The 23,768-nt window shown below is 36.0% G+C and overlaps 1 protein-coding gene and 1 long non-coding RNA gene across 2 annotated transcripts; one reads left to right on the top strand and one right to left on the bottom strand.

Annotated features, from left to right (window-relative positions):
• Positions 1–606: 606 nt before the first annotated feature.
• LOC136819493 (uncharacterized) lies at positions 607–2,665 on the top strand. Its single transcript, XR_010848445.1, has 4 exons — positions 607–765; positions 1,489–1,722; positions 1,955–2,106; positions 2,329–2,665. It is a non-coding gene; the product is annotated as an uncharacterized lncRNA (long non-coding RNA).
• Positions 2,666–7,760: 5,095 nt separating this feature from the next.
• Positions 7,761–17,569, bottom strand: LOC136819483 (uncharacterized). The gene is made up of 13 exons (XM_067075718.1): positions 16,291–17,569; positions 16,094–16,157; positions 15,830–15,976; positions 12,755–12,973; positions 12,359–12,563; positions 11,754–12,189; positions 11,503–11,598; positions 11,287–11,379; positions 11,061–11,168; positions 10,269–10,811; positions 9,862–10,035; positions 9,420–9,621; positions 7,761–9,306 (listed from the first exon to the last, which is right to left on the bottom strand). The coding sequence occupies exons 1-13, from the start codon at positions 16,339–16,341 to the stop codon at positions 7,853–7,855; spliced, it is 3,792 nt and encodes a 1,263-aa protein (XP_066931819.1). The 5' UTR covers positions 16,342–17,569; the 3' UTR covers positions 7,761–7,852.
• Between the last annotated feature and the right edge of the window lie 6,199 nt (positions 17,570–23,768).

The raw sequence follows: 23,768 nt of genomic DNA, 5'->3' as shown, positions 1-23,768 counted from the left end.
GGTGTCGTTATCTGCTATGATGGTGTTTGTTAAACAGTTATTGGGTGTGCAATATCCATAATTTTGTTCAATTTCCTTGTTAGAATTTTCGTTGATTTCCGCCATATTGATGCATTTTCAGGATCGTGGCAGTCGTTATGCTGTGTCTTTAAAATATGTATATCATACAATGCGTCATGAATATCATGATTAGAATTGTATATCCTTGGCTGAATAGGGCTGAATACCTGGTGTGTTATTTTTCCTATGATGTTGTGCAAGACCTTCTTCGCCAAACTATTGTTAAAGAGTCTTATGGGACGATAACGCATTTGTTGGTGGGGGGGGGGACAATTGTTGCAGATAGCTACAAATAATCAATGCACAGATGCAATTTCATATGTCATGCCATTGAAGAAATTTATTGTACATGAGGAAAACCTTGCATATGTAGTCTTTGAATTTGCGTAAGATTTTTCGAAAAAAAATTAATGTTGTAAATATTTAAAACACGTCTTAATTTGGAAAATACCCTCTGTAGTATTTTTTTATGTAAGTTTAAATCATATAGATATACTCGGAATAGGTCAACTTTGGTTGTTCTATTTTAAAAATATAGGTGTTTCGAGAGTGGACTTTGTAACGATTTTTTCAAATGTAACTGGAGAGTCTTATTTAAAGACGTTATTAAGGAATATCAGATCGAAGACTGTTGCACCATGAAGATATTCAATGATTGGGATGTCATGGTAGCTCGTCAAAAGCGGATATCACAGTCAAAATCAGGTATAGTTTTTAAAGAAAACTATTAGATGACATAGTTACATGCATTTTTTCAAGAAGCAAGTCCGTCTCAGTTTTAAATAGTAATTGTAAAATTAGTCAATGCGCAGGTAAAAATCAAAGTAAGTATTTTTGATCTTTTAAGGCGCGTCATGTTGACCTCAAATTCGTAGATACAGCAACCTTTTTTAAATCTTTTCCATTTTTATACACTGATGATACATTTGACGCTCTCAATTTGACGTTTTACTACTCAGTTCCGTTATCGAATAAATTGAAATCGCCTTCAAACTTCCTGAAGAAACTCTCATAGTTGACAGTTTATTGTTTACTATGCTAGCTTTATTGAGATTTCAAGTCATTTTTATTCTCACATTCAATTTGAAGTATAAAGAGGTATTTACGAGAAATCTTCCAACTACTCGATGTACTCTGAAAACTAATTTGAGTTCCACTTAAAGAATAAATTTAGAGAGCATCAACAATACCATATTTATCATCCTAAGGGCTTTTGATGCGCAAGCTAAACCGGCGTTTGTTATATATATAACCTAGTTATATATCTAACCGACTTTGTAAATCACGATAGGTAAACCGGAGGAAAAGAACTCAGAAATACTTGGCCAACTCACTATTGCAAAGAATAGATCCCTTCTTTGCAACAGTGAGTCAAGAATTGTTTCCTATTGCATATAGTGTGCCGAAGTATTTCCTTGTGTATTGTAGGCTATTCGTCATCATGGCAGTCGAAAAACGATCGATAGGGAGTCACTGTTGAATCACTTGGGGCTAAGTAAGGAAGACTTTGTACGAACTCAGATAGAGAAAGAAACAATATACGATTAAAGGTTCAAATTTAATCTTCACAACAACGGTACACAATTATGGAGAGAAAGCACACCTTTCAAACAAACAATTGTGATGTATGATTACAATTCTGAATCCGGTGCTTTTAATAAGGTATACTTCAATACTTTACTTGAAATTGTATAAATGATAGGAAAGGGAATATTATTAGGTCAGATTCGAGAAAAATCTAAATTTAAAATCAAAATATACTTTTTACTCCGTAGTAATACATTACTTATAATGTGCTAATGAGAAATTTTGCGAAGTTATTTTGTTGCAGTGTGTACAAAGCCACGTTGAAATTTGTAATTTTTTTCAAATTCTTTTGAATTCTATTTTCTAGTTTCATCACTATGTTATCCTGACGCTGATGGATCAGCGGTTTTCAGTTGTTCGTGCGAGATTCACAAAGTGCTGTCCTCAACATCGAAAAGCGACGACTGGGATGGTATAACCTGTTGTCTTGTACGTGCAATTAAAGATATGTATTCAAAGGTTAAATTTTATTTATCGCACTTAAGAAGATTAGAATTAAGAAGATTTATAAAGGATCGTTGACCGTTTTTTATTTGTTATTGGAAGTGTTATAAAGTTATAAAGAGTTATTCCAATCGAAAAGTCTCTGACATTGTGGCTATTTTAGACCAATTTTGTTATTAGCATTCTGTCCATACCAAGTTAATTCAAATTCAAATTTCATATTTGATTTTCTTTCAGTTCAACATTATCCGGGAAGAGAACATCGACTTTCCTGTAATGCAGTATGGAACAATCTAAGCCTGATTGTGTGCTAGCAAATAAAGTAAATGACGGGTTGAATTAGATTAATACCGATATTTGCCAACTTCCATCTTCATCCGACAAGGTCCAAAAGTATTCTGTTTGCTCATCAGCAGGGCATCAAATTGTACACGTGTTTGAAGACAATAAAAGTGGCGTTATTTATGTGAAATATATGCCCGGTCTATGTATGAAAGCCTTTCGTAAGAAAATAAATCCACAGACTCTCAAAACCGCCTCACTTTGCCATCAGATTGCTGTCTTTAAAGGTTATTTTGACAATAATTGGGAGAAACATTCACATTGATTGGCAAAATAGCAGCCTGAACAGGAAGAAATTAAATGTTCCATTCATTAATAGGTGCATATACGCAATATTCTTTGATGTCCCAGTCTTATCGTCGGGGATGTTCTTCATGAATGCTCCCGATTTTAAGTCTAGAGTGTCTCTGAATAATGTATTTCAAAATTTAAGATATTTAAATGGAATATTTTGTCCCATTAATTTGCCTTTAGGGAAGTTCGTGAAACTAATATACAATAAGCTATGTTTTTAGTTTAAGGCAATTTATTAGACACCATCTGATTTAAAACCTTCGAACACAATAGTTTAGTTTTAAGATTTGGTCAACAATCAGTATGAGTTAGGACGCTGTGCTCCTTGGTAGTATCAGTTCAACTTAATTGGTTAAGCAAAATCTTTATCCTAGACTCCTCAATACTATAACAATCTGTACCCGTCAAATTATTACAATTTTAATTCAATATTTTACCCATAGAAAATCGATGGCTTTGATGTTGAGACCAAAACATGGTCTTTTTACTCCTTCAGTCGTGAGGTAAACAAAGACCCAGAAAATGACTTCGCACAATTTCTCATTAGCACATATGAAAAAGGACTTTGAATCGTTTGCAATTGCTGACTACCACTTTCATGTATTTTCATTTAGCTCCCGTAGAGAATCTAAGCGTGGGGATGGACTGATCGACAAAAATGCTGCTACTATTCAACAGTACAACTTATGTCGTTCGGATTCATCATTAATTTTTATTGCAATATGGTGTTTTGAACGTGGATGTAAAAAGTTTTTTGGCCTATCTGGTCAGAAGATTAGAAGATAGTGAGGCGCTTTATCATTCTGCTGCTGATCCTGTTGAGATGCAGAACACTTACGATCATTCTGGCCGTGGTAGACTCTACTACTTCACCTAGTCAGGGCAACAGCTGCGAGAGGTCCGTGGATTCTCTATTGAGAAGGACACCGAGGGTAGTTCGACGTGTACCAAGATCTACGCTACAGTCGCAAAACGAGGGACATCTTTTCTTTTTCTCTGGTTTTGTCCTGCTCATGAACACAAGGAAGGATTTTTTACAAGGAAGCGAAAACTTAGAATTGTTAATCAGGCCTTCTCCGTACTATTTCATGTTTTATCTAAATAAAAACTAACTAAATAAATAACTAAACTAAAAAAAAAATTTTCTTTCTTCTCCCTATCGTCGAGGGCAGAATTTTCTGAAGTCATTTTTTCACCCTTCTTTTGATAACTTTTGAAATATTCAAAATATATCAATAAAAACTCTCGTCATATACCAGGCCCTTTGCCCTAAGGAGAATTTGTTACGGGCTAATGGATTTCTTTTGTTGTCACCTTAAGAAGTTAGTTAAATTAGCGTGGTGCGAATGGATCAAAAACAAAATACACTAATCCACAGAATTTCATTCGGATAAAGCATACTTTTATAAACATAGCCATATAAACCAGCCCTCTTTGCAATTGTTTAGAAGCCACAGTGAAGCTAAGTAGATAAAATTGTCTAAAGTGAAAAATTCCCACTCTTTTCGATTTCCATCCGTACAAAATGTCTTCTGGAGTGTATAGAAGCCACAGTGAAGCTAAGTAGATAAAATTGTCTAAAGTGAAAAATTCCAACCCTTTTCGATTTTCATCCACACAAAACGTCTTCGGGAGTGTATAGAAGCTACAGTGAAGCTAAGTAGACAAAATTGTCTAAAGTGAAAAATTCCAACCCTTTTCGATTTTCATCCGCACAAAATGTCTTCGGGAGTGTATAGAAGCTACAGTGAAGCTAAGTAGACAAAATTGTCTAAAGTGAAAAATTCCAACTCTTTTCGATTTTCATCCACACAAAATGTCTTCGGGAGTGTATAGAAGCTACAGTGAAGCTAAGTAGACAAAATTGTCTAAAGTGAAAAATTCCAACTCTTTTCGAGACACAAAATGTCTTCGGGAGTGTATAGAAGCTACAGTGGGCCTACGTGAATAAAAAGATTGAAGGTGAGAAATTTCCACTCCATTAAATTTCCCGAGTCTAACAAGTGTCTTCGGGGGTGTATAGAAGTCATAGTGGGGCTAAGTAAATTAAAAGATTGAAGGTGAGAAATTTCCACTCCATTAGATTTCCCGAGTCTAACAAGTGTCTTCGGGGGTGTATAGAAGTCATAGTGGGGCTAAGTAAATTAAAAGATTGAAGGTGAGAAATTTCCACTCCATTAGATTTCCCGAGTCTAACAAGTGTCTTCGGGGGTGTATAGAAGTCATAGTGGGGCTACGTGAATAAAAAGATTGAAGGTGAGAAATTTCCACTCCATCAGATTTCCCGAGTCTAACAAGTTTTTTCGGGGATGTATAGAAGTCATAGTGGGGCTAAGTAAATTAAAAGATTGAAGGTGAGAAATTTCCACTCCATTAGATTTCCCGAGTCTAACAAGTGTCTTCGGGGGTGTATAGAAGTCATAGTGGGGCTAAGTAAATAAAAAGATTGAAGGTGAGAAATTTCCACTCCATCAGATTTCCCGAGTCTAACAAGTTTTTTCGGGGATGTATAGAAGTCATAGTGGGGCTAAGTAAATAAAAAGATTGAAGGTGAGAAATTTCCACTCCATCAGATTTCCCGAGTCTAACAAGTGTCTTTGGGGTGTATAGAAGTCATAGTGGGGCTAAGTAAATTAAAAGATTGAAGGTGAGAAATTTCCACTCCATCAGATTTCCCGAGTCTAACAAGTGTCTTCGGGGGTGTATAGAAGCCACAGTGGGCCTAGGTGAATAAAAAGATATGAAGGTGAGAAATTTCCACTCCATTAGATTTCCCGAGTCTAACAAGTTTTTTCGGGGGTGTATAGAAGTCATAGTGGGGCTAAGTAAATTAAAAGATTGAAGGTGAGAAATTTCCACTCCATTAGATTTCCCGAGTCTAACAAGTGTCTTCGGGGGTGTATAGAAGTCATAGTGGGGCTAAGTAAATTAAAAGATTGAAGGTGAGAAATTTCCACTCCATTAAATTTCCCGAGTCTAATAAGTGTCTTTGGGGTGTATAGAAGTCATAGTGGGCTACGTGAATAAAAAGATTGAAGGTGAGAAATTTCCACTCCATCAGATTTCCCGAGTCTAACAAGTTTTTTCGGGTGTATAGAAGTCATAGTGGGGCTAAGTAAATTAAAGATTGAAGGTGAGAAATTTCCACTCCATTAGATTTCCCGAGTCTAACAAGTGTCTTCGGGGTGTATAGAAGTCATAGTGGGGCTAAGTAAATAAAAAGATTGAAGGTGAGAAATTTCCACTCCATCAGATTTCCCGAGTCTAACAAGTGTTTTCGGGGTGTATAGAAGTCATAGTGGGGCTAAGTAAATAAAAAGATTGAAGGTGAGAAATTTCCACTCCATCAGATTTCCCGAGTCTAACAAGTGTCTTTGGGGTGTATAGAAGTCATAGTGGGGCTAAGTAAATTAAAAGATTGAAGGTGAGAAATTTCCACTCCATCAGATTTCCCGAGTCTAACAAGTGTCTTCGGGGGTGTATAGAAGCCACAGTGGGCCTAGGTGAATAAAAAGATATGAAGGTGAGAAATTTCCACTCCATTAGATTTCCCGAGTCTAACAAGTTTTTTCGGGGGTGTATAGAAGTCATAGTGGGGCTAAGTAAATTAAAAGATTGAAGGTGAGAAATTTCCACTCCATTAGATTTCCCGAGTCTAACAAGTGTCTTCGGGGGTGTATAGAAGTCATAGTGGGGCTAAGTAAATTAAAAGATTGAAGGTGAGAAATTTCCACTCCATTAGATTTCCCGAGTCTAACAAGTGTCTTCGGGGGTGTATAGAAGTCATAGTGGGGCTACGTGAATAAAAAGATTGAAGGTGAGAAATTTCCACTCCATCAGATTTCCCGAGTCTAACAAGTTTTTTCGGGGATGTATAGAAGTCATAGTGGGGCTAAGTAAATTAAAAGATTGAAGGTGAGAAATTTCCACTCCATTAGATTTCCCGAGTCTAACAAGTGTCTTCGGGGGTGTATAGAAGTCATAGTGGGGCTAAGTAAATAAAAAGATTGAAGGTGAGAAATTTCCACTCCATCAGATTTCCCGAGTCTAACAAGTTTTTTCGGGGATGTATAGAAGTCATAGTGGGGCTAAGTAAATAAAAAGATTGAAGGTGAGAAATTTCCACTCCATCAGATTTCCCGAGTCTAACAAGTGTCTTTGGGGTGTATAGAAGTCATAGTGGGGCTAAGTAAATTAAAAGATTGAAGGTGAGAAATTTCCACTCCATCAGATTTCCCGAGTCTAACAAGTGTCTTCGGGGGTGTATAGAAGCCACAGTGGGCCTAGGTGAATAAAAAGATATGAAGGCGAGAAATTTCCACTCCATCAGATTTCCCGATGTTTAACAAGTGTCTTCGGGGGTGTATAGAGGCCATAGTGGGGCTAAGTAAATTAAAAGATTGAAGGTGAGGAGAGCATTTTGGCGAAAATAAATCCTCAAGATAATTTTTTTCAAAGTGCGGTTTCATTTCTTCGAATTGGAACAAGAAGCCTATAGATATGCAGAATTCTCGTCTAAGACTAGGAGAACATTTTGGCCTAAATCAAAATCCTCAAAATAATTTTTTTTCAGAATATTGTCTAAGTTCTTAACTAAGTTGGAATAACGGGTTTATTTCAGCAAAAAGAAGAATAGTATAGTGCAATTGGATATTGGTGTGAAATGAAATGACACGATTTAACCTTGATTTACAAGGATTCGCTGGTGCAGAGCGAATGCAATGTATTAGCATCATTATGCAATTTTGCAGCTCTTTTAAGTACAAGGAAAATAATATATAATGAATAATAAAGTTGTGAACCTTTAAACCTTTATATATAAGAGAATTAACTTTGAGTGTTCTAGGAATAAAATATTTTACTCAGAAACGTAAGATAAAAATCAGTGTGCCTCAAACTTGTCTGATGTTATGTCAACTAAATTTCCCAAAATCATCCACACAATATTGATCTATTCTAGATATATTTTCAAATGAAAAAATGCATATCGAATTCGATTTTAAAGTTTATGAATTCAGTCAATTTTGGCAAATAGTAAAAGCAAGCTTACTTTACAGTAAGGATAAGAAAAGCAATCAGAAATACAGCATTGAAAACATTAAATACAATATAACACAAAATATATCTAAACACGAGCAGCATCTGCAACTAAAAGTCTTTTTTTGAGAGTCTCTCTCTTCATGTTATTCCATCTACTGATAAAAAATTGCAAATAAAAGTTAAAATGAACTTGTGACATTAATGTTGCCGAAGTTTTAATGCGTTTTATGTAAGCATTAAACTGTTCACAAATCGAACTATTCACGGACGACATACCAGCAAGCTTGTCACACCGGAACGAGTTGCTGCATTTATGGGTGAAACCATGCAAAATGTCATGGTAAAACCGGGTACAGCAGTAGAGCCCTGCTTCTCTGTTGTGGTTGTACTCTGACAGACTGCAGGCAAAATCATAAAATAACCATTTAGGAGCCTTTTCCAAAAACATATAGAGGGAAGCTGCTGGATCCTTCCTTCCCTCTGAACCAGGGATGATATGGTATCCCCAACAGTGGCCGTGGTTAGGGCAGAACCAGAGAAAAAGATACGATGTTCCTTTCTTTGACACCTGAGGAAACCTCTTTTCGCACACGATATCTGGCGCATTGTCATAGTTTCCAGTGTCGGTGTCGTCTACGGGAAACTTTCGAAGACGCCGGAGTTGCTTTCCATCAGCGTTAAAGTAATACGCTCGACCATATTTTGGAGGGTTGTAACTTCCATCAATAGGCTGTGCTGGTTCAGGTTCAATGTCATTCTCATGTGCCTTGATCACATGACCAGCAATACATTTGATCAAGCTTACAGCATGAGGAAACTGTTCCGAACCTAACGTTACCATTAATAGCTGTGAAAGTTCGTAAGAATACTCACGCATTGATTTAATAATTTCGGATGTTTTTTCGTAGTCGTCAATATCCGATAACAAACCTTGACACACATCAAATGGTAAAATTGAATCGACGGCAGAGTCGAACGCAAGCATTCTATAAACGAGAGCTAATGCTTTGCGATGTATGGGGTTGGTTTCAACGCATACCATAGCATCAAATGATGGATGGCATGTCGAAGGAAGGATCTCTTTTAAAAGGTCCATGTCGGTCTGAACATAAGGCAAAGCCTTGATTAATCCTTCGCAATAACTTTTCAGGTGAAGACGAAGACGGGCATATTTTCTTTTGTCTTCAACAGTGTTACCTTGGTTCACTATGAAGCACCTATCATGTCTTCGAGTTTGTACGAAATCTGTTGAAACGGAATAAGAAGGAGTTTCGATCGGAGAGACGAAGGTATTGCGAAAATTGATACCAAGCTTTGTTCCATCACAAGCTAAGACTGTTGGTGATCCTTCGCAACCAGAACAAGATTCACGGAATTCAAGATTCATTCTTGAAGCCCAAGCAAAAAAGAATTCAATGAATGTATTGATTGAAAGAAACTCGCAGTTCCTTTTGTAACGAAGGTAGCGGTTTTGAACGACAGTGATGAATCCTCGGAAAGTTTGCTTCGACGTCATTACAGCATCTACAAACTCCCAACCTGTAGAGTTGATATAAAGAGAGAATTGTAACTATGATTTCTCCACAACTATAGGCTAATTGACATTCAAAAAATGCAGATTGTAAAGCAACAATAAAGTGAATAAAACATACCAATTTCATATCCAACAGCAGTGCTTTTTGACAAACAGAAAATCGAATTTTCAGCACCGTCATATCGTCTGACACAAGTGCCCTTAACACATGTACGATCAAAGACTTGGGAGTCGATAACTTTATCTCCAAGATAAAGTTTCAACCGGAAAGACCGTTTAAACAAACCATCTGGTGGGGAGCAATCTGAAGTCCAACCAGCCTGTAAAAGTGAGTATTTTTTTCATTTATGCAATGTTCTTTAATCAAGTGAATACTTCTAGCCGTGATATAAATGTATACATGCCTTATTATTATACTATCTACTTGTTCAACATAATTTCATACTGAATGCTGTATGCTGCATACTTAATAGCGGGAGAAGAATGCAAAATTGATGATTCGAAACTCCGAAACAAGAGAGAGACTAGAACGTAAATATTTCTGGCTAAAGACTACTTACGCCACATTCACAAGAATCAGATGGAAGTTCAGGATAAAGATTGTTGTGAGAATCCCTTGCGTTCAGGTTTCTGGCTAGCTGTTCTGAAAAGGGATCATTATCAACAATTCGCTGGCTGATACTCTTTGGTGAAAACTTCCATTGACCGGTCTCTTCGTTAAAGACATCCGCCCACTGTAAAAATAAGGCAAAACTTCCGTTTATTGCAAATCAATTATCATTACAAAAGTAAGATATAATGAAACGGTATAGGTATTTGCTTAATTTAGGATCATCATCTCAGGGAGAGGTAATGCAGACTAACATCTTCTCAAAAGACCGATAAAATCTCGAGATTGTGCTCGAAATAAATTTCGAGTTTCCAGCAGTTGCGAGCAGAAAGTTTTTAATAAGAAAGAGAAGAATACTTTTTCTTGTGGCAAGGTTGCAGCAATTTCTGTGTCGTCAACATCTAATAAATCATCTGGGATTTCTTCACCATTTTTAACGTGATTAAGATACACTTCACGAAATAGTTTTAAATGCTCGCATAATCTTATTTCTTTAGATTCGAGATACTTCACTCGTCTCGTAAAACCATCGCTCATACGACATATTGCGGAGTGACAAGTAACAGTGCTTCGTGTCGTCTGAGAAATGTGCGTTAGTGTAACTTCAGCAGTATGTGTTTCCCCATTTATTGAAAACCGGTCAACGCCATCTTTCGACGCAAGTTTGATTATGATTTCCTCTGCTTTTGACATCGCAAGTTCAATTTTGTCCTTCCTGATATATCGTGGTGTTTCTTCACCTTTCAAAACACTAAGGATATCTAGGTACAAACGGCTATGCAAGCATGAAGGATTGTCAGGACGTCTTATTGAGCTGTACGAAAATGCTTGACAATCACATTCGACTGATACACAATTTTCCGTTATTGTTGTGGCCGTTACTGTACAAAATGCGTAATTCTAAATAAAAAAGCGAAAGTACTTTTAATATTATTTGTTTTATCACGAATATCAAATCTATCACTTGTACATATTTCAGATCAGCATCACCTAATCCTATCTATAAACTGTAACGTTGATTTCATTTCAAAGTTTCACTCAATGGCGACCCTTTTAATTCCATTGTCCATAAACAGATGAACATTGTGTTATCTTATCATCGTAACTTAATTTAAAATCTCCAGTTAAAGACTCATAGTTGTTCATTACGACATGTTGTTGAAATCCACGGGGTTTTCTCCAAATAATTTCGCCATGATTGAAAAGCAACTGGCAGTAAAACTCATACAATTCGGTTCTCTTCGTCCAAAGATAAGCCTAAAAGAGCGAACAGAATGTAAGAAATTCGTACAGCTAGCTGCGCTTATCTGGTGAAACACCGTCTCATCGCTAAAATAAAATGAATCACAAATTATACATAACACAAGTAACAAACCTGAACTGGTTTCTCAACATTTTGCATAGATGAGTCCTGGCCATCAACATCATTTCCGAGATCTGAGGGTAATTGGTTATTTGATGACTGGTCCTAAATGATGGAAAATTTGTTTTTGTGTTGTTGTTTATGGCTAAGACATAATGATCATAACAAAGACACATTTTTGAGAAAAAAGCTAGAAAATCTACTGTATTTTAAACAAATTAAACTTACCTCGTTGTCGTTAGTGTTTCGAAGAAGTTCGTCATTTTGAGGTTCAACATCATTTTGAGGTTCAACGTCATTTTCAGTTTCATCATCAATGTCTGTCTGAAACAAAAAGATTATTCTTTTTAAAGACATTTTCTGGTGAGTATTCATAAAAGCTGAAATACTCCATAAACATTTGAACTTACAATTCACAGTAATATCAGGTGCTGTGAATTGTAAGTGTGAATTATAAACTCGATTAAAAAAACACTCACTTTCTTGTCGAATGCATCTTTATGAGCACGTTTCCTGCTTCCCTTTCCTTTATTCTCATGTCGAGCAGATTTTCTCTCTCTTCTGTTCATGTATCGCAGAGGAATCTGGTCAAAAAATATGTTGTACAGAACGTCAAATATCACATCATCAGAATCTTGCCGATAGTGGCTCCAAGCCTGAAGTATTCTATTTCGAGGTGAGCCAGGATGATACCGCGTAGATGTCGAAAAACGTTGTTCATATTTCAGTTTGGAGGAATCCACACCAGGGAAAGGCCATTTATGATGATTCGGCAGACTATTGATATAACGTTGTTGTTGAACTAAGGATAGGATACCATGTGTATCAGTTTTTAAATCTATCTTGTTTTGGACAGGATAATTCAATGTTTGGAATGGAGTTTCCCAATGATTGTTCGATGTTGACATGAAGAATCTTCAAAAAACAAATTGATAAAAACATTTTTACTTCACATATTGGCTGTAATAGGGTACTAAAACAAAAATGAAAACCATCTAATCCAATCCACACAAATTTCAATAGTTCAAAGAGTATTTCAAATCAACTAATTCTTAGTAATTACTTGAAAATTGAATATAATTACCTGGTTTTTTCGTTCCCAAGTGGGTTGTAAACAAAGTCTTTTTTTGTTAAACAACATACAGCAAATATCAGTTTGGATGAAGGATTGTTTACTTTCGAGTCAGGGATATTCATTTCATCAATCAAATTCTTCATGCTTGTCTGTATACCCTTCTTTCGTACATAAATTTTGTTGAAAAATAGTTGGTAGGTAGCAGTTTTTTGTCCTGGTGAGAAACAATCACAGTTAAAAGAAGTTGCATACACATCATACGCATCACATACATCATTTGAAGATCAAAGATTAGACAAAAATCCTCAATTGATTCTTAAATGAAATTAAATTATTCTTAAATAGAATCAAATCTAATATTCTAATACTCAGGCTATTCAGTTCAGAAAATATTTGATAGCATACCTTTTCGAGTAGATGCATACTGGGCATTGTGTCTTGTTCTCTCAACTTGAATATCTTTTTCAGTATAGACCTCATATTCGAAAACATCATCTGGTAATTCTAATTCCATTTTAGCTTTTTCCATGCAAGTTGGATGAAGCCTATCAAATGTACCAAAATTGAAATATCTTGCTACATAAACTTCATTCTCGAGCTTTGTTATGGTAGTGTAGTAGATACCTGTTGATAAAAGTTTAAGTTTTAAAATTAAAAGTGACATTATATAAAATTGAAAAGAAATTTTTTAATCTTTGAAATTGTGATTTGAAAGTAAATTATCTTGTTGATGAGAAATTAGACAAGAGGTTAGCGAGAAAAAGAGCTCAAACAGCTTAAAAATAGCAATATTAAATAATAGCTACAATCCCCACCATAATATTTGGCAATATTTCCCTCAAAATTTGAAAACCGCAAGTGATTTTTTAAAGTGCTTTAAAATACAGTTGGAAAGTAGAGTTTTAACATGAGACCTAAGGCTTACAACCTTAGGATCTTAAAGCTCGAAAAATTTCTAATAAGGCTAAGAATATAGCTGTGAAGCCACTTAAGAGCCATTTTTTTTAAAAATCTTCAGAATAAAGAAAGTGTGATACCTCACCCTCTTAGATTTTGATGAAATTTTGACCAAATGATCCGTCACACAAGAAAATAAGACCCTGAAAATTTCACCTTGATATCTCAAGTAGTTTTGAAGATACAGCGTCTCAAAGATAGGCTACTAAGCGAAAATTGACCCCTAAAAATCATTGACTCTGGTGGGGAGCAGATTTTGAAAGCCAATGAATTTTTATTCAAGTACATTAGAAAGCTGATTTACAGTGGATTTCAAGAACTTTTTGTAGGGAATCAGAAAAAATCAAATTGAGTCTCCAAAATTTTCCCCAAAAATCTCTAGCACCTCCTGTAGAGGGCTTCAAACTTTGTGTAATCTGGGTTTGGAAGCACTTTTAGCTGTCTGCTGATGGTCCTTGAGACTTTTTTGAAGCAAACTTTTGACCTGGAGTGGTTTACTGGTGGGTTTTGGCCACAAAAATAACATTTTCAGGATTTCTATTTTTGCGTAACCGTCAAAAATGGCCGAAAAAATTGCTATTTTGGCAGATCTGGAGCAAAATTCAAGATGGCGTATCTTTTTTAACCCCCTACAAATTTTTTTGAAACTTTCAGTAATGCTTCCTTAGTAGGTCTAGTTTATAACCTCAAAAAATCTCAGTGGGGCCTTGAAGTCTCTTAAAGATATGATCGATTGAAAATTTGCTTAACTTCGTTGTTTTTTCCCTCCTAAAATGCTAAATCAGGCCCACTTAAGGGCTCTAAGGTAATTTTTGTCAAAATATTGGTTGATCTTCTCTAGCCAACTAATCATTGGCATTAAGGGAACAACTGTAAAAAAATTCAGGTCATTTCCATTAACAGATGACATTTTATGACTGTTTCTTTATTTTTAAGTATAGAATATGTAAAAAAATGAGACTGACATCTGGCCTTTCCTACCATTCCAGGGCCTATATTTTCAGGAAAAGCCTCAACCTTTCACAGTTTGGTGAATATTATTCTTAAATATAAGCAGGTTACTTCAACTAAATGGGTTTAACAGTACTTAATTCCTATTCAAAAACTTTTTAGACTCATTCAGAAATCCTACTTTGACAATAATTTGCGCTTTACCGCAAAATTTCTAAGTCCAAGTGTCGTGATTAACTTTAGACTGTCCAATATCTCTATATTTGTGTACACTGACAGCCTTACTTGTTGATTCTTAAATAACTAAGCAACATTACTAGGGTGATATTTTATGAGATACTGCAAACAATGATGTTTAAATCTTCTGGACAAGAAATATTGGACAGTCTAAAGTTAATCACGACACTTGGACTTAGAAATTTTGCGGTAAAGCGCAGATTATTGTCAAAGTAGGATTTCTGAATGAGTCTAAAAAGTTTTTGAATAGGAATTAAGTACTGTTAAACCCATTTAGTTGAAGTAACCTGCTTATATTTAAGAATAATATTCACCAAACTGTGAAAGGTTGAGGCTTTTCCTGAAAATATAGGCCCTGGAATGGTAGGAAAGGCCAGATGTCAGTCTCATTTTTTTACATATTCTATACTTAAAAATAAAGAAACAGTCATAAAATGTCATCTGTTGATGGAAATGACCTGAATTTTTTTACAGTTGTTCCCTTAATGCCAATGATTAGTTGGCTAGAGAAGATCAACCAATATTTTGACAAAAATTTACCTTTAGAGCCCTTAAGTGGGCCTGATTTAGCATTTTAGGAGGGAAAAAACAACAAAGTTAAGCAAATTTTCAATCGATCATATCTTTAAGAGACTTCAAGGCCCCACTGAGATTTTTTGAGGTTATAAACTAGACCTACTAAGGAAGCATTACTGAAAGTTTCAAAAAATTTGTAGAAGGTTAAAAAGATACGCCATCTTGATTTTGCTCCAGATCAGCCAAAATAGCAATTTTTTCGGCCATTTTTGACGGTTACGCAAAAATAGAAATCCTGAAAATGTTATTTTTGTGGCCAAAACCCACCAGTAAACCACTCCAGGTCAAAAGTTTGCTTCAAAAAAGTCTCAAGGACCATCAGCAGACAGCTAAAAGTGCTTCCAAACCCAGATTACACAAAGTTTGAAGCCCTCTACAGGAGGTGCTAGAGATTTTTGGGGAAAATTTTGGAGACTCAATTTGATTTTTTCTGATTCCCTACAAAAAGTTCTTGAAATCCACTGTAAATCAGCTTTCTAATGTACTTGAATAAAAATTCATTGGCTTTCAAAATCTGCTCCCCACCAGAGTTCATGATTTTTAGGGGTCAATTTTTGCTTAGTAGCCTATCTTTGAGACGCTGTATCTTCAAAACTACTTGAGATATCAAGGTGAAATTTTCAGGGTCTTATTTTCTTGTGTGATGGGTCATTTGGTCAAAATTTCATCAAAATCCAAGAGGATGAGGTATCACACCCTGAAGACTCTTAAAAAAAATGGCTCTTAACACCTGCCAAATCGAAAAGGGAATATTTTTACCATCACAAACTCCTTGTGCAGCAAGTTCAAGAAGACTATCTTCCATGTCAGTTATGCAGTTAGCTTTATCAAATAAACTTTTTCGAAGAACTTTTGTAATTTCTGCACACTTTTTGAGGTTTTCCATTGTAGAAAAGATTGTTTGCGCTATTATGAGAAATAAATAAAAATGTATTCAATATCATATAGTAAGAGATTGATAAGTAAGAGATTTGTCAATTAATTTATTGTCCTTGTTTTGTCTTTAAAGAATAAAAAATTTACCTGAGGAATCATCAATAATCGGTCTTTCATTTTGTGCAGTTTCGACATTATCAACAAGTGAATTCTTAAAAAAGTATAATAATTACAGTTAGAAATTAGACCAAATATATCTTATAAAATTCTATAACCTTGGAATCACAATATATAATCAAAATGATGTCAGTAACAAGGTAAAATTACAAAAATTGAAAGCTTACAATGACATTGAGAGAATCTGCCTGATCAGCAACTTCTCTTTGATCTTCCATAACATCGACTAAAGCAGTGAAAATAGCTATGATAAGTTAACAAGATATAGGCTAGCTAAACAGGGCATATAAAAAGTATTTTATTTGTAAGAAGATTCATAATTATGCTTGCCCAAAATTATAAATCATGAGTTTCCAACATATTTCTCAACCATTTATGGCAGAATAAACCTGAAAATATTGCTACAATACACCTGCAATTGGCAAGCCTGCCATCTAAGCTCTTTTCCAAAAAAGAAAAAGTCATTAATTTGAAAGTTCTTATAATCTGGGTTCTTCTAAAGAAATGTGTTTGCATGGTGGGAAACACCCCTTCAACCTGAAATAACTAGAATAAGCCACCCCACCTAAAAGAAGCCATAACCCACCTAAAAGAAGGCACCCCCAACCTAAAAGCAGCCACCTCCACCTAAAAGCAGCCACCCCCACCTATAGGGTAACCCCGGCATCTAAAATTGGTTACCATCCCAAACTATATTGATCTTAACCCCAACCTATATTCATCCAACCCTCATCTCCTTGGTTTATCCTTCTTTGGTTATTCTTGCCTAAATTATAAGTACATTTTCTGAGTGCCACTAAATCTAACCCACCAACCCTATTGCGCTGGAATGATGCTAAGCGTGGGGAAAATCGATATGCAGTTAGCCCCTTGCCAAGGCCCCCAAGCCCCCCACAAGCGGTTGGCATGATGGGGCTTTTTACAGCGTGATGAGGCAAAATTTCAAAAAAATACGGCGTGATGGCGTGAAGTTAAGTGCCAACATGAACACAAAACTGAAGAAAATTGAGGCGTGATGACGTGAAAAAGAAATATATTTGCCGTGAATATTGGGTCCGCTTGGGGGGAGGGCTCCTTACCTCCACCTGAAATTTCTAATAACCCAACCCCAATCTATTTTTGAAAAATTTGAAAATCCTCTCAACCCCCCAGAATCAAGGGGGGGGGGTCGGGTGCCAATTTTGATATACGACTAAAAAAGACGAAACTGATAAATTTTTCGAAAATTGTCCACCCAGGACATTTTTATTCCAACCCCACCCCCCTGCTTATTAAGTTTTGAGATTTTTTCCAACCCCCGCTTATTCCAAACCCTGGCTATTAGGTACCCGAGAGTAAGCAAAGCAATATAAATAGTTTCCATAGGCGATTCCGACCTTTCTACTATTCCTATCACGACCCTCGACATGGCCCGAGAATTCTCGGGCCAAAACTTTTATTGGAATGCGCATAGCCTGGGAATCCAAGCGTTAAACTTTTTTCACAGTCTAGTTTATGATATTTTTGCTGCTGGTTTAACGCTTGGCGCAGGTAACTCGCCTGCAGGGAGATTTTTCCCTGCAATGCAGGTTCGGCCTGATTGGCCAGCTTTTTGGCGTATTACTTAGCAGTACTTTCGCGCGCATTTTGATAATTTCGATGCGCGCGCATAATTTATGGAAAAAGCTGACTCTGCAGAAAAAAGGAAAACAAATGAAAATGAAAACATAGATTCATTTAGAAACAAAATGGCTGTTCACTGGAAGTCTAAATACATGTGGCTGATGTTTTGATGTGGTTTTTAGTAGTTTTGAAAGTCTTTAGAGCTTGTGAAAGAGTTTTTATGGTAAGTTGATTATGTGTGTTTGCCTGGGTTTCCAAAGTTCAGAAAGTCTGTCAACAAGGGTTCACACACAGACTGTTTATAACATTCTGTGTCAGACAAATCTACCTGCACCAAGCTCTATAATTTTAGAACTTTGTGAGGTGAGGTATTTTTTGTTTTTTCTAAAATTATGAGCTTGGATTCCCAGGCTAGAATGCGCATAAAGCCCAAGGATGGCCCGAGCATGGCCCGAGTTTTCGGGCCGCGGGCGGGCCTCACGCGGGTCACATGCGGGCTAACTTTTGAAATCATGATTTAAACCCGCGTGTAATTTCAGGACTGCATTTTTTCAATATTTTCTCTAGAAAAATTTGATTTCACTTAAATATTTGCTATTAAACTGGTCCTGGTTTAAAACTTTGAAGCGTGGTACACGAGGAGTTTGTTAAGTTTATTTAGCAAGATGAACTGGATGAAATGCGACGAAATAAATTAAAATTAAAATTTTCACACATTTTCAACGTCATTTTCACGTTTTAATTTCATTATGACTGGACAAGCTGGATTAATCAATGGAATCTTCTGACACAGGCACAAAGGTATAGGTTGAACAGTTTACGTCTTAAGTCGTAGCCCGAACGTGGCCCGAATGATTCGGGTCAAGTTCGGGCCAAAAGAATTGATAGGGTCTCTCGGCCCGAACATGGCCCGAAGAGGCCCGAGAATTCACGGGCCATGTCGAGGGTCGTTTCCTATCAAGAGTGTCAAGATTAGAAGAGGGATGCTGACATTAGACCAAGTTACGGTATATAATTGTACTACTAATTTTTGTTGAAGAGTCTATTGTTATTTTCCTGATATATTTATCAAAGCAATGTAGAATAAATCTAATGAAATCGGGAGAAGAGAGTTGAAAATTACCTGTAATTCAAGCAAGAAGCAACAAATGGAAGGTATGTAATATCTTGTTTTCTGACTATCAGAATATCCTCTATTATTTCTGATGATTAATTTAGACTATCTTTTGAAATTGAGAGCCTACCATCTCAAAAGCCCCAAACCATCTTCATAGCATAAACCATGTCATAAACCAGGCGTAGTTAATCGATATAATCGATAATCTTGAGTAATCGATAAATAATCGATAAGTAATCGATGGATTAGATATCGATTAACCGATAGAATCGATAGGTAATCGATACTCAAGATTTTTTCAAAGCTCGATTATTTATCGATCAATTTTCTCATCGATTGTTTATCGATTATAGATCGATTATACTTCGATTAAATTAAGTATCGATTAAAAATCGATCGGCTATCGATCACAGCTTTTGATCGATTACATATCGATCAAAAATTTATTAATCATCGATCAAATAGTTAATCGATCAACTATCGATTCGTGATCGATTATTTATCAGATTTTAGGGAGTGGTACTTTAATTGGATTGACTTTCGCCTTCGCGAGATTAAATTGGAAGGTTTTGGGCAAATAGTCTCTTCCCGACGAGATTTACCATCTAATTATACCGCAGAACTTGACGAGTGGGGTCTAATTCGCGAGTTTAGTAGTCTAGCAAGCTAGACGACTAATTTATACATAGTAGAAATAAAGCAAAAAGTAATGAATGGAACAATTTTAGTCGTCTAGAAACCTTTGTGCACTAACTTCAAACAAAAGAAAAGTGTCAATATTGCAATTATAATTTTTTCCTGCTCAAAATAATTCTTGAGAAAAAAAATATGTGTGGATTTGTGTATTGAAAGTTTTTCATTTGAGTTGATTTCGTTTTGAGAGTTTGTTGTTGCTTGATAAATTGTTTTCTCGCTACGCAAGTTTCTGCGCTATAAGGCTGGAACACCGGATTCTTCCAGTCGTTTATACAAACTAAATCCCGTATTATTATATTAGTATTGGTATTATTAGTACATATTACACGTATTATAAACGACTCCAGTCTACGAGTTTAGAAAATTTCATTTTTTAAAAGTTTCTTCTACGAGGAACAATCTTCAATCGAATACAAGAAAATCGAGTCACTCGTTTCGGGGTGAAGTGGATAGCATTTGACGGGGCGCCATTCGTAACATAAACAAATACTTTCTATATTTTGTGGTGGAGCAATACCATTTTTCAAAAAGTACGTTTTGCCGAAGTTATATAACATCCCTAATTATATATAATTTCAATTTATACGATTTTCACTAACTAATTATTCATTAGATGGAGCGTCATAAAAATGTAATACCTAAGGGATATCTATTTTGGGTAGTACGTTAAGTATCATTAATAATAAAAGTTTAATTAGTGTGCGCTATGAAAAGTTTGGTTGAGGAGCACGATAGAAAGTGCGATGTAAGAAAATGAAACGGTTATGAAAGGTCTGACTACATTAGCTAAATCAAAGTTTGTTTGTTTTTAAATTTGACGCTTGCGTTTCGTTCCAGAGGAAAATAAAAAGGGAGAAGTAAATAAATGAATAAAAAAGAAGAGCATTAGAGAAACTGGACAACTTACGAAAATATCAAATTTTCATCGAAGCATCGATAGAGTCAACAAACACATGGTCGTTAGTTATATGGTCGTTATATTCCGCGGTTACGATAGATAGCATTGAATTTAAAAGCAGAAATATATCATACCCAGCAGGTGCGTATTTCTTTTAACCCCAGAAGAGTCTAGCATACCCACACCCCTGTTTCACATTCACAGGCTAGGTTAGGTTGATAGAAAATTCGCCCAAAAAACCCAGTGTACATGTTCCGTTGTTTTACGGACATCATAAAAGAACGTTGTTTTGACGTTTAGCGTCCATAGAATACCCCTGTCTCAAGTATCCACTGGACTTCTACTAATGCCCTATGAAAAGCTAACTTTTTCCAGTTTATTCGCAGTGATACTGGGTGTGATATAGCTGAGCCGATAAAAAGAGTAGAGAAATTAACCTGTTCATCGTATATTTTTGTTTTCCCGTTATTTCAGGTGGTACTGAACAATCTTAGATACCTGAGAGGCGGGAGAAGATTATCAATAACGCTCTGGTTAACTCTAAGATTTGTCGACAAAATGATAAGAGAAAACGTATGATATACCCCTGTATCAGTGACCCGGTCTCAATGGAAACCGGTGAAAAAAATTACAAAGAATGAACTCTAACACGTTCACTGTCAAGTTCAGAAATTTGACTTTTTTTTTCATCGAAAGTGACTTTCAAAAGCTCCGGTGGCCTTGGTTCTGCTTTAAGTGCCTACAAATTGTATACCGATCGACGCAGAAATTTAAGGAAGATTCCAAAAATACAAAAACGAAGCAAGCAAAAGTATTTGTATCAAAGGTTATGGCCCTATTGGAGAACTGTCGGTATTTTGACACCTCTACTACAACTAGGTCAACCCGGTCAAAATCGAAAAAAAATTATTAATGAATTCTAGGAATAATGCTTAAAAGTGAATTTTTCCGTACTCAAGCGAGAATTAAGAAATTAAAAATACAGACCCGGCGTGTGTGACGTTTTACTTGTTTCATAACTTCTCCGATGGTCGATTTCAAATTTTCACTGAGTTACTGAGACAGGGGTATTATATGGTGGCACTTAAAGAATTCAGAACCAGTGTGGACTCGCCATGAACACAAAGACAGGAGACAGTATTAATTCTATATGATATTCAATGCTCAGATGCATAGTATACTCGTAGTTGGCAGCAAACTTTTTAAGCTCTTATTTGGAAAATATGTACTTTTTATTCTTTTCTTAGCGAAAGAAAATACTTTATAACATTGTCTCTCCCAGTGCCCGGTGAGAACTTTCATACCCTTTGGGAAAACGAAGGATAATAAAAAAAAAAACGGTAAGGAAAATAGAACATAAAAATGTCTGGGGCATTTTTTCTCACCGGGCCGATTATTTATTGCCAATTGTTCCACTAGGAAGGGGCTCCACCGTGTCATACTTGTTTGCCCCTTTTTCGAATTTCCGCTTGCAGAAATATTTGCACCCCTGTCTCAGAGATGATTTAAGCCAGGGGATGCGAGACCTCCGAGAGAATGAACAGCATATGAACGAACGGGAAATTATGTCTTGCTTCATACTGTACCTTGTCTCATTATCAAGCCTTTAGAAATAATCCCTTTCGTCAAAGACATTTCCTAGGAAGGACGAGAGATCGTCCATTTCTTTAATAAACGTTCTATCTTATCCTGTTGTAAAGTGTTTGTAGCCTTACGCTTCCCACTATCTTCTTCTGGAAAATAATACATGACATATAAACTGCTAAATTATCACTATACAAAATATACAAAGACGTTGTATTCACATGAACAATGAGTGACTATTAACATTTGAACATTTATTCCTAGCTACTCTGAACACTAACAAGCCTCTTGGGATAGTGTGGGAGTAATTAAAAATGACATGATGACGGCATTTGATATTTCTTGATTATTCAATAATTAACTCCTTTCCATTTCTCGGTTCCGTATCACTTAACAACGCCTTCAACTTGGCGCGCAAATGGGCGATTCGTGTTTTAACGCGAACAATTTTCCGCCCTAACTTTAGAATGAAAATACGAAGAATAGACATTGCTTTTTGTTTAGTGAACCAAAGATTGTATACAACTGGCTTTCGTAGAACACAATGCCAAAGGAATCTTCAATCACGGTCGCTTCATTATTTCTTATTCGGTATTTCAAAAAAGGGTCCGAAAATCAGAAGGTTTTCTTCTTCAATTTCCGAAGAACATGTTCCAAATCTTCGAAGCCATATTTTTCCGAAAGCTTGATCGATCAGTGAACGGGATCTGAAAACAGAATGGAAAAAGACATCGTCAGTGAAGTATGAGAGGCGATTAAACAAATTATCCGATTCACCCCGGGTATCCGATTCACCCCGTCCTACGGAAATTAAAAGCAACATTTTTCGCTGATCTCAATTGAGATGTACTTTTGAATTGAATCCAATCTCCTGGTAGCATAAGTAGGGCCTAGAAAAGCTACTACACTCATTTTTTTTATAAGTATACGGTAAATTTCGGCTGAAGCATTCTCAAACCCTCTGATAGGCTGAACAAAAAAAAGTTAAAAAAAAAACAAAGTTATATACCGTTTTATTTAGAGAAGGGGCGTTATTGAATGGTTTGCCTTTTTGGAGGAGCATTATTAATTCGAAAGCGGGTGTTTATTCAAAGTAATACGATCGGTATGAGATTTGGCGAATTCCAGAAATGTTCTTTCCTTCATTAAATACCTTATCTTAGCCCTTTTTACCCTGGACCTTATTAGCGTTATTTTTGGGCTCGTTGGTGGAATAAGGGCCGGCGTAAAAAGGGCCGGTAATGTAGTCAATAGTCGGTCACGATCGATATATAATCGATAACGATACGTGATCGAAGATAAGTAAATAACTGATAAGTAATCAATAGATGAACGATAAGTAATCGATGATTGTTAACAATCGATACATGATCGATATGTAATCGATAGGTTGTATGTTATCGATATGTGATCGATAAGTAATCGATAGTTTGGAAATAATCGATCGCTGATCGATACTCAAGATTTTTTGAAGGTCTGATTACCTATCGATTCTATCGGTTAATCGATATCTAATCCATCGATTACTTATCGATTATTTATCGATTACTCAAGATTATCGATTATATCGATTAACTACGCCTGGCATAAAGCCTTAAATATTGCCCATGTGGATAAAAATGAAGAAGATCTGGGTCCCAAAGGAGGGGTCTGGGTCTAGGGAACAGTTTGAAGAAAAGGAAATTCAAAATGGAAGGCAAATAAAGTATGATAATGCTGCTGGCTGAAATTTAATGCTAAAAATGATG

This window comes from Clytia hemisphaerica, unplaced genomic scaffold (assembly GCF_902728285.1).
Source record: "Clytia hemisphaerica strain Z4C2 unplaced genomic scaffold, Clytia hemisphaerica genome assembly, whole genome shotgun sequence".
Classification (NCBI taxonomy): domain Eukaryota; kingdom Metazoa; phylum Cnidaria; class Hydrozoa; order Leptothecata; family Clytiidae; genus Clytia; species Clytia hemisphaerica.
This window is presented reverse-complemented; position numbering and strand designations above follow the sequence as displayed.

Excerpts from the sequence above, each read along its gene's own strand:
- LOC136819483 (XM_067075718.1), bottom strand. The coding sequence starts at position 16,341 with ATGGAAGATCAAAGAGAAGTTGCTGATCAGGCAGATTCTCTCAATGTC. Across the intron at positions 16,158-16,290 it reads CAGATTCTCTCAATGTCATT|AATTCACTTGTTGATAATGT; the intron begins GTAAGCTTTCAA and ends TACTTTTTTAAG. Across the intron at positions 12,190-12,358 it reads CTTGGGAACGAAAAAACCAG|ATTCTTCATGTCAACATCGA; the intron begins GTAATTATATTC and ends TGTTTTTTGAAG.